Source organism: Mastomys coucha, unplaced genomic scaffold (genome assembly GCF_008632895.1).
Source record: "Mastomys coucha isolate ucsf_1 unplaced genomic scaffold, UCSF_Mcou_1 pScaffold6, whole genome shotgun sequence".
Lineage (NCBI taxonomy): Eukaryota > Metazoa > Chordata > Mammalia > Rodentia > Muridae > Mastomys > Mastomys coucha.
The window spans coordinates 25,767,198-25,780,686 of NW_022196912.1; the positions used below are offsets into that span (position 1 = coordinate 25,767,198).

General features: G+C 42.7%; 1 protein-coding gene across 3 annotated transcripts in view; it reads left to right on the plus strand.

Moving 5' to 3' along the window:
- Nucleotides 1–3,772: 3,772 nt before the first annotated feature.
- Nucleotides 3,773–13,489, plus strand: part of Asxl2 (ASXL transcriptional regulator 2) — a 96,244-nt gene continuing 86,527 nt past the window's right edge. For 2 of the 3 annotated variants that reach the window (XM_031357341.1, XM_031357342.1), the window contains exon 1: nt 3,775–4,180. In XM_031357341.1, coding sequence (XP_031213201.1) covers nt 3,851–4,180 — 330 coding nt within the window. In that variant the 5' untranslated portion in view covers nt 3,775–3,850. Of the gene's footprint in view, nt 4,181–13,489 lie in introns of all 3 variants that reach the window. The other variant, XM_031357343.1, reaches the window with a different exon arrangement.

Sequence of the window (13,489 nt, forward strand, 5' to 3'; positions counted from 1 at the left end):
TCAGAAATCCACCTGCCTCTGCTTCCCAAGTGCTGGGACTAAAGGTGTGTGCCACTACTGCCCGGCTTCATTTAAGTCAGAGTTGAAAATGACATTTAGAACTCACAACCCTCCAGCCTCAGCTTCCCATTGTGTCTGGCTCTGCATTATGTAAAGGCTGTATTTTTTTAAGATTATTTTTTATTTATATGAGTACAATGCAGTTGTCTTCAGACACACATTAAAAGAGTGCATCAGATCCCATTACAGACGGTTGTGAGCTACCATGTGGTTGCTGGGAATTGAACTTAGGTCCTCTGGGAGAGCAGTCAGTGCTCTTACCCGCTGAGCCATCTCTCCAGCTCGTAAAGGCTGTATTTTAACAGACTATGTGTCCTTTCCTTTGCTCTTGGCTCCTGCTGGCCATCACCCTACATAAGCTAAATCTTATTGCACTTAGTAGGGAAATTCCACGGATGGGATAAAAAAATGGGATTTTGCTATTTTTGATAATAAGGCACAAAAAGGTATAATAGTTCATATTTATTGATGTACCAGGCATTTTTACATGTGTTCTCTTAAACAGAGACCAGCTCTTTTTCTACACACACACACACACACACACACACACACACACACACACAGAGAGAGAGAGAGAGGGAGAGAGAGAGAGAGAGAGAGAGAGAGAGAGAGAGAGAGAGAGACAGACAGACAGACAGACAGACAGACAGACAGACAGGCAGGCAGACCCTAGCAGAGAAATCTCTGAAAGGTGAAGTATGTCCAAGTCCAAGTTCCCACACACGTAATACAGTCAGATGGGAATATGGGACTTCTGGCCAAGACCAACCAATCCAGTTTTGTTGTATACAGCCACTTGCTGAAGAGCACATTCCTCTCAATTGCAGTATTTCCTCCAAATTGAAATAGTTGCTCCAGGAGGGAACAGGAAGCTCAGGAGCCTCAGCTGGCAAACAAGATCCTGTGCCCAGAGAGCAACAACAATCCAAACCAAAACAAACTGAAATTCTTTTTTCTTTTAAGATTTATTTATTGTTACATATAGGTTCACTGCAGCTGTCTTCAGACATACCAGGAGAGGATGTCGGATCTCATTAGTGACAGTTGTGAGCCACGATGTGGTTGCTGGGATTTGAACTCAGACCTTTGGAAGAGCAGTCAGTGCTCTTACCCACTGAGCCATCTCTCCAGCCTGACAAACTGAAATCCTTGAGAGTGCCTACTAATAATATAAACGAGGTAAACAGTTGCTAGGGTTAAGATTCTGACCAGGAAACCACCTAAAGAGACATTCTGTAAAGCTGGAAAGACAGTTCCAGGGCTGCAGGTTTCCAAGCTGGCAGACATATTGGGGTGGGCTTTCTGATGTTGCAGCCGCTTTTGCCACCTACGCTCTTCTTAGTAACTCCGATACAAATGTTACTGGCTCATCAAACTGTCCATTGGTGCAATCCTTACTTTGGTTTGTTATGGGCTATCTTTCTGGGATGAGTAGATGGGTGTGTTATGTCTCTATGTCCCCAGGAAAAGTCTGTCACACAACACCTTTGCTACTGCTCTACACAGAGTCCGAGGCATGGACTTTGAGCTGGACCAAGCTATAGCCTGTTCTGCTCCCGATCATGACCTGACTTTAGGCAAACTTGTTTGAGATTGCAAATCAGTTAAGACTATGGCTAGGGCCTCAAGCTTCTTGCTTCAGCGTGAGTTAGGCTTCCTGACCTGACTAAAGGCACAGGCTTTTTACTGAGGAGGTACATACCATGAATCTTAGTACAGTGCTGTGAGTTATTAAAGGAATTGCTCAATGTATATATCCATTATCAATTGCCAAAGTCCTGTGACCATAGTTGATGGCCTTTCAAACTTACTAACATTTTTTTCTTTTGGTTAACATACCTGTTTTGAATTGAGAGATAAAGGTGTAAGTTCAGTGGTTGAACACTTGTCTAAATGTTGAAGTCCTGGATTTGGTCCCTAGTACAAGTAAGTAAAAATAAAGTTAAAAATTGAGGAAAGTTTATCATTCTTTTTCTCAAAGTCTAAATGTAGGCTGGGTGCGGTGATGTATACCTTTAATTCCAGCACTTAGGAGGCGGAGGCAAGTGAAATCTGTGAGTTCAAGTCTAGCCTAGTCTACATACAAAGTTCCAGAAAAGCCAGGGCTACAAAGAGAGACCTGGTTTTAAAAAGCAAAAAAGGAATCCACATTTATTACACACACATACACACACACACATTGTTGATGGTTCTTTTTTGAGACAGGGTCTCAAGGATGGCCTGGAACTTGCTCTGTAGCAGACCTCATGCACAGCCCAAGCTTCTAATCTCCTCAGTCCTTAGATGACAAGGACGCACCATGACACAGTTTTTGACAGAGAAAATATTGTCAACAATAAGGGGTTCTATGAACTGCTGAACCCATCTAGGGATCTCCTACATGCTAGACAACAAGTTATCTCTAGAGATGTGCCTTCATGGTGAAGGCCTGTAATCCCAGGTACTAAGGAGGCTGAGAAATTTGGATGGCGAGGTCAAAGCTTGCCTAAGCTACAGAATGAATTCAAGAACAATCTGGATAATTTATGGAGATTCTGCCTCTAAGTAAAAACAGCAAAATGGTTAAGAGTACAGCTGAGTGGTAGAAGGCTTATGATAGGCTGCAGGTTCAATCCCCAGTATCAATGGGAAGCAGAGATTTTTGCATTGAACTACATCCCTAGCCCCTATGCATTCATTCTATGTTGTTTACAAGAACAGATAATCAGAGGTAAAATGTTCTGGATTATTCAGAAGGGTGTTACTGACATTACGAATAATGAATAGTTCTTGGCCAGACATAGTTGAATCATTCAACAAATATTTAACGGATGCCTGATATATAATGGGCTCTGTGCCATGGGCTCAGTTCACTGAGATAAAACACACTTCTTTGATGATACCAATCATAAGTGTGGTTTCTAAACTTCTTTTTAAAAAAGATTTATTGTTACATATAGGTACACTGTAGCTGTCTTCAGACCCACCAGAAGAGGGCGTCAGATCCAATTATGGATGATTGTGAGCCACTATGTGGTTGCTGGGAATTAAACTCAGGACCTCCGGAAGAGCAGTCAGTGCTCTTATCCTCTGAGCCATCTCTTCAGCCCATACATGTGGTTTCTGTTGGCCTAGAAAAGTCTCTTTACTTTGCGAGGCAAGGCTTGGGAGCTAATAAGCTAGTTTTTGATATATTCAAATCCTATACTTGAGAGCTGGAAAAAAAAAATCAATCTAACCTGTCTCACCTATTAAACAGATTAATAGTAGACGAGAACTGCACGCGCGGTACGTCCTCAAGAAGCTTTGTAAAAATGAACCTGAGGGCAAGGTGGTGCATGCCTGTAACTACTAGTAAAAGGGAAACAGAAGTTCGGAGTTCAAGGTCCGCCTTACCCGAGCCTGTACCACAACAAAATAAAACATGAAGTTTATTGGCATGGTAGTTGACAAAGATCACTTGAGCGTCGGGCTCTTTAAGTCCCCAGAACCGCTCCTCAACACACGCGGCACGCAACGGCGCAAGCCGCCTTTCCCGGAAGGAGCAGACTCCGTTTCCGCCCGAAGATCTTCGCGGTGGGTGTGACCGCCAAAACTTCCGACTCACAGACTATGGGCGGCCCGCCGTCATGCGCATGCGCTCGAGGAGGCCCAGCAACCGGAAGTGTGGGGGCGTGGCCAACAGCTTCAGACAGCCGGCTCCTGCGCTGACGCTGGGGGGCGGGGCGGGGCGGGGCGGGGCGGGGGGTCGCGCGCGCTCGTTCGCGCGGCTTGCTGCGTACAGTAGTGACGGCCGCGCGGGAGGGGTCACATGACCACGGCGGCTGCCTGTACAGTAAGAGCCCAATATGGCAGCGGCGGTCGCAGTGGCAACGGCAGTAGGACCGGCCGCCCCGTAGAGCCCCCCCCACCCCCCCACCGCGCGCCTCCGCGGCCGCTTCCACGCGGAGTTGCTTCTCCGGTCGGACTTCCCCTTTCTCCCACCTTTCCCGGCACCGCGGGAAAAGCAGTGCAGGGCTCAGCAGGCAAGGGGACGCAGCCGGAGCCGGGGCACGGAAGCCTCCGAGTCAGTTCAAGAACAGACATGAGGGAAAAGGGCCGTAGGAAGAAGGGCAGGACCTGGGCGGAGGCCGCCAAGACGGTAAGGAGGAGGGAGCAGTGAGAAAGGCTGGCAGGAGCTCGTTCTCTCGCCGGCCACCCGTCGCAGGGAAAGGGAGGTCACTTGGCCCCGCGACCGGGTCGAGGAGCACGAAAGCGCGCGCAGAGAGCGGCGGTTAGGGTCGCGTTGGCGAGCCGGGAGGAGAGCGAGGCGTCGGCGCGTGGGGTCGGGTCGCGCGGCTGCCGCTTCTCGCGGTGCCTACGACCGGACGGACCCCTCGGTGCTCTGAGGTTGCCTGTCGGGGTCATGTCGCTGTCGCCCCCACTCTGCCAGCCCTTGTCTCGGCCCAGTGTGTTGTGCTCGCCTAGTAACCGGTTCTTCTCCCTTGTGCGCCTTGGAGAGCCCCGATTGGATGCAGACAGGAGGCGGCTTGTGCGTGCTTCCAGCTCCGGAAAGGAGTGGGGAGCGCTGGAGCTCGGTGGCGGTCTCCCGCCGAGGCAGACGGGCCGCCAGACCGTGGGGGCCCCTGCTTATCTGGCTCCGGGAGCTACTGTGAGGTCACGAGGCTTTTGTGTTTGTAGTCCGAGCTGAAAGTGCAGGAGGTGTTTAGAAACGAAGTAACAGGTGGGACTCGCAGAATTTTTTTTTTTCTGTTTCCGTAGAGACCTACTCTGAGTAAGGCAGCAATGCATGGTGGGACATGTAGTTTATTGGCTGGCTTTCTTTTTTTTTTCCTTTTTCTTTCTTTCTTTCCTTTTTTTTTTTTTTTTAAACTAAAGTGAAGGTGGACCGGACCAATGAAATTGTGATTAGTGCCTCTCAGGCCAGTTTTGTTATATGGGATTTAGAAGTCATTTAACAATGAGCATTTGTGAGAAACCTTGTTTTGAAAATTTTAAAACCTGTATTTTACGAAGAAAAGGCACCTTAAGGAGAAATTGAAGTTTCATCAAGCATTTCAACCGCTTTAATAGTGAACAATATAGTGGGTCCTAATAAATGAACCTTTGTGGACTATACGCTTTATTTTCTCTTTAAAAAGGTTGTGTGTGTGTATTAGGGATGGAGTGTGTGCGTAGCCAATGGAGCGCACATGTAGAGGTGATAGGACAACTTGTAGGAGTTGATGTAGGTTCTTAGGATCGAACACAGGTTATCAGGCTTGCTGGCCAGCACATTCACCCACCTCGATAGTATTGGATTGTTTGTTTATTAATTTATTTTTTGAAACTGGGTTTCTCTTGAAACTCTGTAGACCACGCTGGGCTCAAACTCAGAAATCTGCCTGCCTCTGCTTCCCAAGCGCTGGGATTAAAGGCTGCCCAGCTCCTTGTTCAAAAGTAATGTTCATCATGGAGAAATTTAGAAAAGTATGAAGAAAATAACTCAGTTCATTCTTTTATTGCCTAGTTTTGTTTCCCCAAAATTGAATTATATTGTTTATTCAACCTGTATTTTGTTTTTATAAGCCACATGCATTTTTTCTTGAATGTTTTTTCTGCATACATTTATTTGTTGGTTTGTTTGTTTATTTTGAGGATAGCATCTGACAAATGATGGCCTAAAGTTTGCAGCAGTCTTCCTGCCTTTGCCCCTTGAGTCCTGGGATTATGAGATTCTGAGGATAGAACCTAGAGCATCATGCATTCTAGGCAAAATACTCTACCACTTGAAGTACACCCCCAGCCCACTTAGAGTATGTCTTTGTGAATATACTGTTAGTTTCCTCTAAGAGACAACTCGACATTTTTTTGGTGGTGAGGAGTTCCTCTTCCACAGAAGTTTACTTTCTACTTCAGGGACACCTCGTGACTGCTTACTGTTAATAAAAGAGAAGATTTTAGTTAAAGTATGCAAATCCCAAAACTAATTATATGAATTAATTTTAAGTGTCCATGATGTCATTATGTATTTATTAGGCTTTAATTTTTGAGACCAGGTTTCACTTTGCAGCTTAGGCAGGCATTCAAAGTGCTAAGATTACAGGCATCTCAGCAGTCTCTGTATCTTTTTGTAAGATGGACTCTTTCTGTAGCCCTTACTAGTTAAGAACCCTTTATGTAGAGCAGATTGGCCTTAAACTGGAATTATAAGCATGTACCACAGTCTCTACAGTACCTTGTAAATTATGATCTTTTTGGGTTAAATAGTTTAATGGGTAGGAAATTGTGACAAATAGGAAGGATAATTTTGTACTTGTTTGATTTCTTACAATGATAATATATGCTTATTTTGTGCCCTAGCTACCTTTGTGAAAAATAGTGTTTAAAAGACAAAGTAGGCTGGGGAGCTGCCTTAGTGGTTAAGAGCACTTGTACAGAAATGCACCTTTACATTTACTTATCTCACCAAGGGCCCCTCTTCTCCATTAAAAAAAAAAAAACCTCATTTGTTTTACTTTTATATGTCTTCTTGTGAGGAGGGATGTCTATGTATGTCTAAATCTGTGTGTGGGAGCCAGAGGATGACATTAGGTGCTTTTCTCAGTTGTTCTTTATTTACTGAGGCAAGGTCTGTCACTAAAATGGAAGCTTGCCAGTTGTTCTACATGAGTAGCTGGGCAGCTTTCCCCCATCTCTACTTTCCAAGCACTGGTATTATAAGATGGGGCCAGCATGCACACCTGGACTTAAAATGTTTTTAAAAGTTGTATTATGTGTATGGGTATTTTGTCTGTATGTGTGTCTTTGCACTACATGTATACCTGGGGTCAGAAGAGTGCTTCTGGCTTCCTAGAACTACAGTTACAGATGGTTGTGAGCTGAACCTTGGCCTTCTGGAAGAGTGCCTTTATCCACTGAGCTATCTTTGGAGCCCCCAGCACCATGACTTCTCTGTGTCTTTTGCCATCTGAACTCTGGGCTTTATGTTTGTTTTGTAAGTGCTTTATCCATTGAGCCAATTTCCCACTCCTCTGTCCTGTTTTTATATTTCTGTCCTGAAAGTCTGCACACCTTGTGGAAGGCAAAACAGAAAATCTATTTTGGAGCCAGGCAGTAGTGGCACACACCTTTAGTTCCAGCACATGGGAGAGGCAGACAGAGTTCTTGAGTTCAAGGCCTACAGAGAGAGTTCCAGAATGGCCAGGGCTACACAGCGAAACCCTGACTTGAAAAGTCTCCTGTCTCCAGGAAAATAACTATTTTGGATATTAAGTTAAAAATTTCTATAGGGCCATGTTGGGACAGGGTTGCAATCCAGCATCTTGTGGGAGAGGCAAGAATATCTTGATATCAAGGCCAGTTTGTCCTAGGTAGCTGGGTCCTATTTCCAAAAAATTAAAAAAGTGTTTGCTACAAAAGGAGCTTCTGCTGTTATATCCTAGTTTATGAAAACTTAAAAAAACAATCTCAAATTTGCAGAGCTGCCTACTGTTTTTCCTTTTTTAAAAAAATATTTATTATACATACAGCTTCCTGTCTGCATGTATGCCTGCAGGCAAGAAGAGAGCCCCAGGTCTCATTAGATGGTTGTGAGCCACTATGTCATTGCTGGGATTGAACTCAGGACCTCTGGAAGAGCAGGCTCTTAACTTAACCTCTGAGCCATCTCTCCAGAGGCCCTCTGCCCTCAGTTTTTTCATTCACAGATTTTTATCTGCCTTTAAGAGGTTAGTGCAGTTTTGTTATCAGTGAAATGACATTCTGGTTTTTGTTTTTTTTTTTGTGTGTGTGTGTGTGTGTTTGTTTTAACATGGGTTCATGTAGCTAAAGTTGCCCTCAAATTCCCAGTAGCCAAGGATGACTGATTCTCCTATTTCCACTTCGTCCCAAGTGCTGAGATTAAGTGGTATGCAATCCCCACATCTGGTTTTGTTAATGCAAATATTGTCTAGAGCTAGGGTTTTGTATCACATACCTAAAATCCAACACTTGGGAATCTCAAGTAGAAGGGTCTCAATGTTTCAGGCCATCCTGGGTTGCAGAGTAAGTCCCTGTCTATACCTTTCTTTAAGAAAATAAAGAGATCCCAGCACTTGGGAGGTAGAGGCAGGTTGATTTCTGAGTTCAAGGCCACCCTGGTCTACAGAATGAGTTCCAGGACAGCCAGGACTATACAGAGAATCCTTGTCTCAAAAACAGAAAAACAAAAAAACAACAACAAAAAAAGAAACTATGTGGTAGGAAGTGGAAATATGACTATAGAAATTGATCAATATAAAAACCCGCCTTTGTTATTTTTCAAAAGTTCTGACTACCCCTATACTTTTATATTCTTTCCACATGGAAGAATTCAGTGCTATAAAGTTTCTGGTATTATATATATTTTCTTACTTTTGGTGTAATATGATTCATTATAGTTTTGCCCCATGTTACTGAGTATACTAAATTGAAAAACTTTTCAATATGACTTAAATAGTATTACATGCTTTAAGTCAAATATAGAAGCCCCATGGTTGCTCATGTTTATGAAAATCCAACAGGATCAGAAACTCAAGGCTAGCTTTGGCTACAGAGAGTTTGAGGCCAGCCTGGGCTACATGAAACTTCCTCAGAAATAAAAAAATTTTTTTTATAAAATTTATATATTTTCACTATTTAAAAAATGAGGACAGAGGGGGCTGGCAAGATGGCTCAGTGGTTAAGAGCGTTGACTGCTCTTCCAGAAGTCCTGAGTTCAATTCCTAAAAAACCATATGGTGGCTCACAACCATCTGTAATGGGTTTCAGATGCCTTCTGATGTGTCTGAATATAGCTACAGTGTACTCATATACATAAAATAAATAAAAAATAAAAACAAGGACAGAGGTAGTTAATTCCAGATGAATTTAGTCTACTGAAAATGTGCATACTAAAATACTAAAAATATTCATTTTGCAGCTGGAGAGATGCTCAGTGGTTAAGAGCACTTGTTTTTCTTACAGAGGACCCAGGTTCAGTTCCCAGCACCCACATGGTGGCTCACAACCACCATGTTCATAACTCCAGTTCTGGGGGATCCAGTGCCCTCTCTAACCTTGGGCACTGGGCATGCAGGAGATACACATACACACATATGTGTAGGCAAAACACTCAACCGTATAAAATAAAATGATTTTAAAAAATTCTACTTGAGCCAGGCGTTGGTGGCGCATGTCTTTAATCCCAGCACTTGGGAGGCAGAGGCAGGCAGATTTCTGAGTTTGAGGCCAGCCTGGTCTACAGAGTGAGTTCCAGGACAGCCAGGGCCACACAAAGAAACTCTGTCTGGAAAAACAAAAAACAAAACAAAACAAACAAACAAACAAACAAAAATTCTACTTGAATTAGCCATGATTGACATTTTGCTAAATATACTAACAGGTAGAGGTGTATATTACATAAAGTTCTATAATTTGCTTTCTTTATAAATATCATGGATGTTTTTTCATACCAACAACTAAATAGCTGCCCCCTTCCCATTTTTTTGAGACAAAAATCTCATGGTGGCAGGGTTGGGAAGAATGTGCAAGTGCTAGAAGCTAGTGCACAGGCACAAAGAAACAAATTGGGACAGGTACATGTGCTTTCTTTCCAAGGACTTACTTTTTTGTTGTTTGTTTTGTTTTGATTTATTTTTTGAGACAGTATTTCTCTGTGTAGCTGTCCTGGAACTTGCTCTGTACACCAGAGCTGGGGTCCTCACTTCTGTCTGCTGCTGCTTCCAGGATGCTAGGGTTAAAGGTGCAGGCCTAGGACATACTTTTTTTTTTTTTTTTTTTTTTTTAGATTTATTTATTGTTATATGTAAGCACACTGTAGCACCAGAAGAGGGCGTCAGATCTCATTACAGATGGTTGTGAGCCACCATGTGTTGCTGGGATTTGAACTCAGGACCTTTGGAAGAGCAGTCAGTGCTCTTAACCGCTGAGCCATCTCACCAGCCCCGGACATACTTCTTAAAACCAGGCCTTATCTCTTTAACATTTATCAGATTGCAGATCCATCAATGAATTTATCCTTTGATGAAGTCATGGCTTCATAGTCCATTCACTTCCCTGAATCCCACTACCTGAACACTGTCTCATTAAGAACCAATCTTTTCAACACTTGAGCCCTTTGGGGAAACACTTTATATCAAAATATAATGGTATCTGTGCTGCCATATGCTAAAAATATTCATCACATGAGCACCTAAAATGGCTAGTGTGATTAAGAACTGCATTTAAAATTTTATTTAATTGTAACTACTTGTAAGTAGGAGTATGTGGCTAGTGGGTATTATTGGACAATATAGAGCTAAAGCAATTTCCCATGTTTATTGACTATTGCTATATTCCACTTCCTACTTCCCGTACTGGGGATTGAATTTAGGGCCTTGTGTTTGCTAGGCAAGTGCTATGCTCATGTACATTCATAGCGTGAATAAGGGCACCCCCACCCTTATTTTAGTTTTTTGAGACGGTCTTATTAAGTTGCCACTGCTGGACTTAAACTTAATTGTGTAGCCCAAGCTGGTCCTGCATCAGTCTTCTGAGTATATGGGATTGCAGAAGTACACCAGCATGCCTGGTTATTTGTATTATTTACCAGTAAACTTGACTACTCAGATCTTTGTCTTTTTCCTACCTTGTTTCCTGGCCTTTAAATTTTTATTTTTATTTATATGTATGTGTTTGTCTTTGTGTATGTATGCCATTTGTGTGCAGGTACCTGCAGAGTCTAGAAGAGGGTGTTAGATACCCTGGAGTTGAAGCTAGAGCAGTTGTAAGCTGCCTGACATTGGTACTGAAAACTGAACTTCATTCCTGGAAGAGCATTCTTAACCAGTGAGCTCTCTCCAGCCCCTATTTCCTGGTCTGCGTTTCTGTCTTTTTTTTTTTTAAAGACATTTACCTTCCCAGTGTTGGAATTTCCTTCATGCCAACTTTTAAGTGTTTTATATATAAAGGTAATTAGCCCTTTGTTTTGTTACAGATATGTTTCTCTATTTGTCTTTTAAAATGGATTCATGGAAATTGTTCTTTTCTGAACAAATATTTTTAATATGTGTTTGGTGTGTGTGTATGCCATGGCTTGCACATGAAGGTGAAATGACAACTTTTGTGAGTTGGTTCTTTCTCCTCTTGTGTTTCATGGGTTTTGTAGATAAAACTCAGGTTGCCAGGCTTATTTAGCAAAAGCATTTATTTACACTGACTCATCTTACTGGCCTCTGTCCTATTCATGTGCTCAAGTGTGCACTTCCTAAACATATATATTTAAGATTTACTTTGTGTGTGTGTGTGTGTGTGTGTGTGTGTAAGAGAGAGAGATTGATTGATTAATTGATTTGTGTGTCTATAAATGCCTGTGTGATACCCATAGAGATCAGAAAAGGGCATTTGACTTCATGGAACTCAAGAGCTACAGTTGATTGTGAGCTATCTGACTTGGTGTTGGGGACTAAACTTGGTTCCTCTGTAAGAGTTGGAAGTGCTCTTAACTGCTGAGCCATCTCTCTGTCCCCTGTACATTCAATGTTATGTAATCAAGTTGATCAGCCTTTTCCTTTTCTTCTTTTTAGGTTTTGGGATCTTATGAAATATTTTTCCCATTAAGAGATTAAAAGTTGTTGGGTGGGGATGTATGTAGCACAGCCTGAAGAGTGCTGGTTCTGTCCCCAGCACTGCTAAACTGGTGTGTTGACATACTCTTGTGATCAAAGGGTTCAGAGTCATTCTCTGCTTCATAATGAATTTGAGGCTAGTCTGGGCTTGAGACCCCATCAGCGGGCAGGGAGGAGGTGTATGTGTAGGGGGACTAAGTGATTTTATTTTTTTAGCTCATGTAGCCTGCACTGGCCTCTTGCACTGCCCTCTTGCTATATGAGGATAACCAGATAACCTTGAATTCTCCCCCAGATTCCCACCCCCCTCCCCAAGACAGGGTTTCTCTGTGTAGTCCTAGCTGTCCTGGAACTAGCTCTGTAGACCAGGCTGCACTTGAATTCAGAAGTCCACCTACCTCTGCCTCCCAAGTGTTATGACTTAAGGCATGCAAGGCATGCACCACCACGCCTGGGCCTGGCTTAACCTTGAACTCTTGATTCTCCTGAGTGCTGGAATTACAAGTGGGTGCCACCATGACAGACTTACGTGGTGCTGGGATGCATGCTAATAATGAAATCCAGGGCTTCTTGCATCCCAGGCAAGCTGAGTACCAGCTGAGCCACATCTCCAAGCCTCCATCTGGAGTCTAAGTCACTGATGTTTGAATTATTCAATGGCTGGTTTAGTGATACTCAATTTTTAAAGAAATTGTTCCTGTGGATCGTTTCCTTTCCCCTCTTTCCTTCCTAATTTTTGTGTTTGGTTTTGAAATAAAGTCTTTGTAACCCATTTGGAATTTGCTATGTATTATAGGTTGGTCTCCAACCCAACACTTAGTATGAACCACCAAGCAAAACACAAACCCCCAATATTTAGAAGGAAATTAATAAAAGGAAGAAATGTTGATAAATCAAACACAACTAGAAACACAAAAACAACTAGAAAAAGTTATAAGAAAAATTTCAAATGGAAGTTTTCTTTTGTGTACATTTTGTATCTTTATATAAAAAAATGTAAAATAGAGAAATAATTTTTATCCTAATGGGTATGGGGTTAAGACCAGAGAGGATGAGGCAGATTTGCCAGGAGTTTTGAGCCAGTCAACATGGTAAGTTATTGGTTATATTGTGAGACCTTGTCTCAAAAAAGCAAACAGAACAGAAGAAGCAAAAAATCCATGTTGTGAACAGTATGAAAAAAGACAGGTGGCAAGGGATGGTAGGCAGTCTTTAGGAGTTGAATATTTGCTAAGTGCCAGCAGAGATTACACAGTGGCTTTGGAATGAGGACCATAAGGCTCAGATGAGGTCATACTCTTAGGTGGCTTTTTGATTTTCACAGCTTGGTCTGGTTTAAAGAGGACCAATTAATGTGTTTGGAACCCAGACATACAGAAATTGTGAGATAGATGTGTATTGTTTAACCTAAATTGGATAATAAAATGTATAGTCATGAATAAGACTAAATTTGATGTTGAAGCTGTATTGTGGTAAATTAATAAAATTTGCCATTTTCCAAGAAGCAAAGTCAAATTTAATAGACTTCAGTATGTAAAATGGTGGATAATGCTGTGTGGTGGTGGTGTGCGCCTTTAATCTCAGCACTTGGGAGGCAGAGGCAGGTGGATTTCTGAGTTCAAGGCCAGCTTGGTCTACAGAATGAGTTCCAGGACAGCTGAAGAAACCCTGTCTCGAACCCCCCCCCCCCCAAAACAAACAAAGGGTAAGGGCTGGAGAGATGACTTAGTGACATGAAATACTCTTGTGGCGGACCCAAATTCCTAGCCAAACTTTAGGTGCCTCCAACTCTGAGACACCTGCATTCATGTGTATATACATATGAGTGCACATACACATACAAA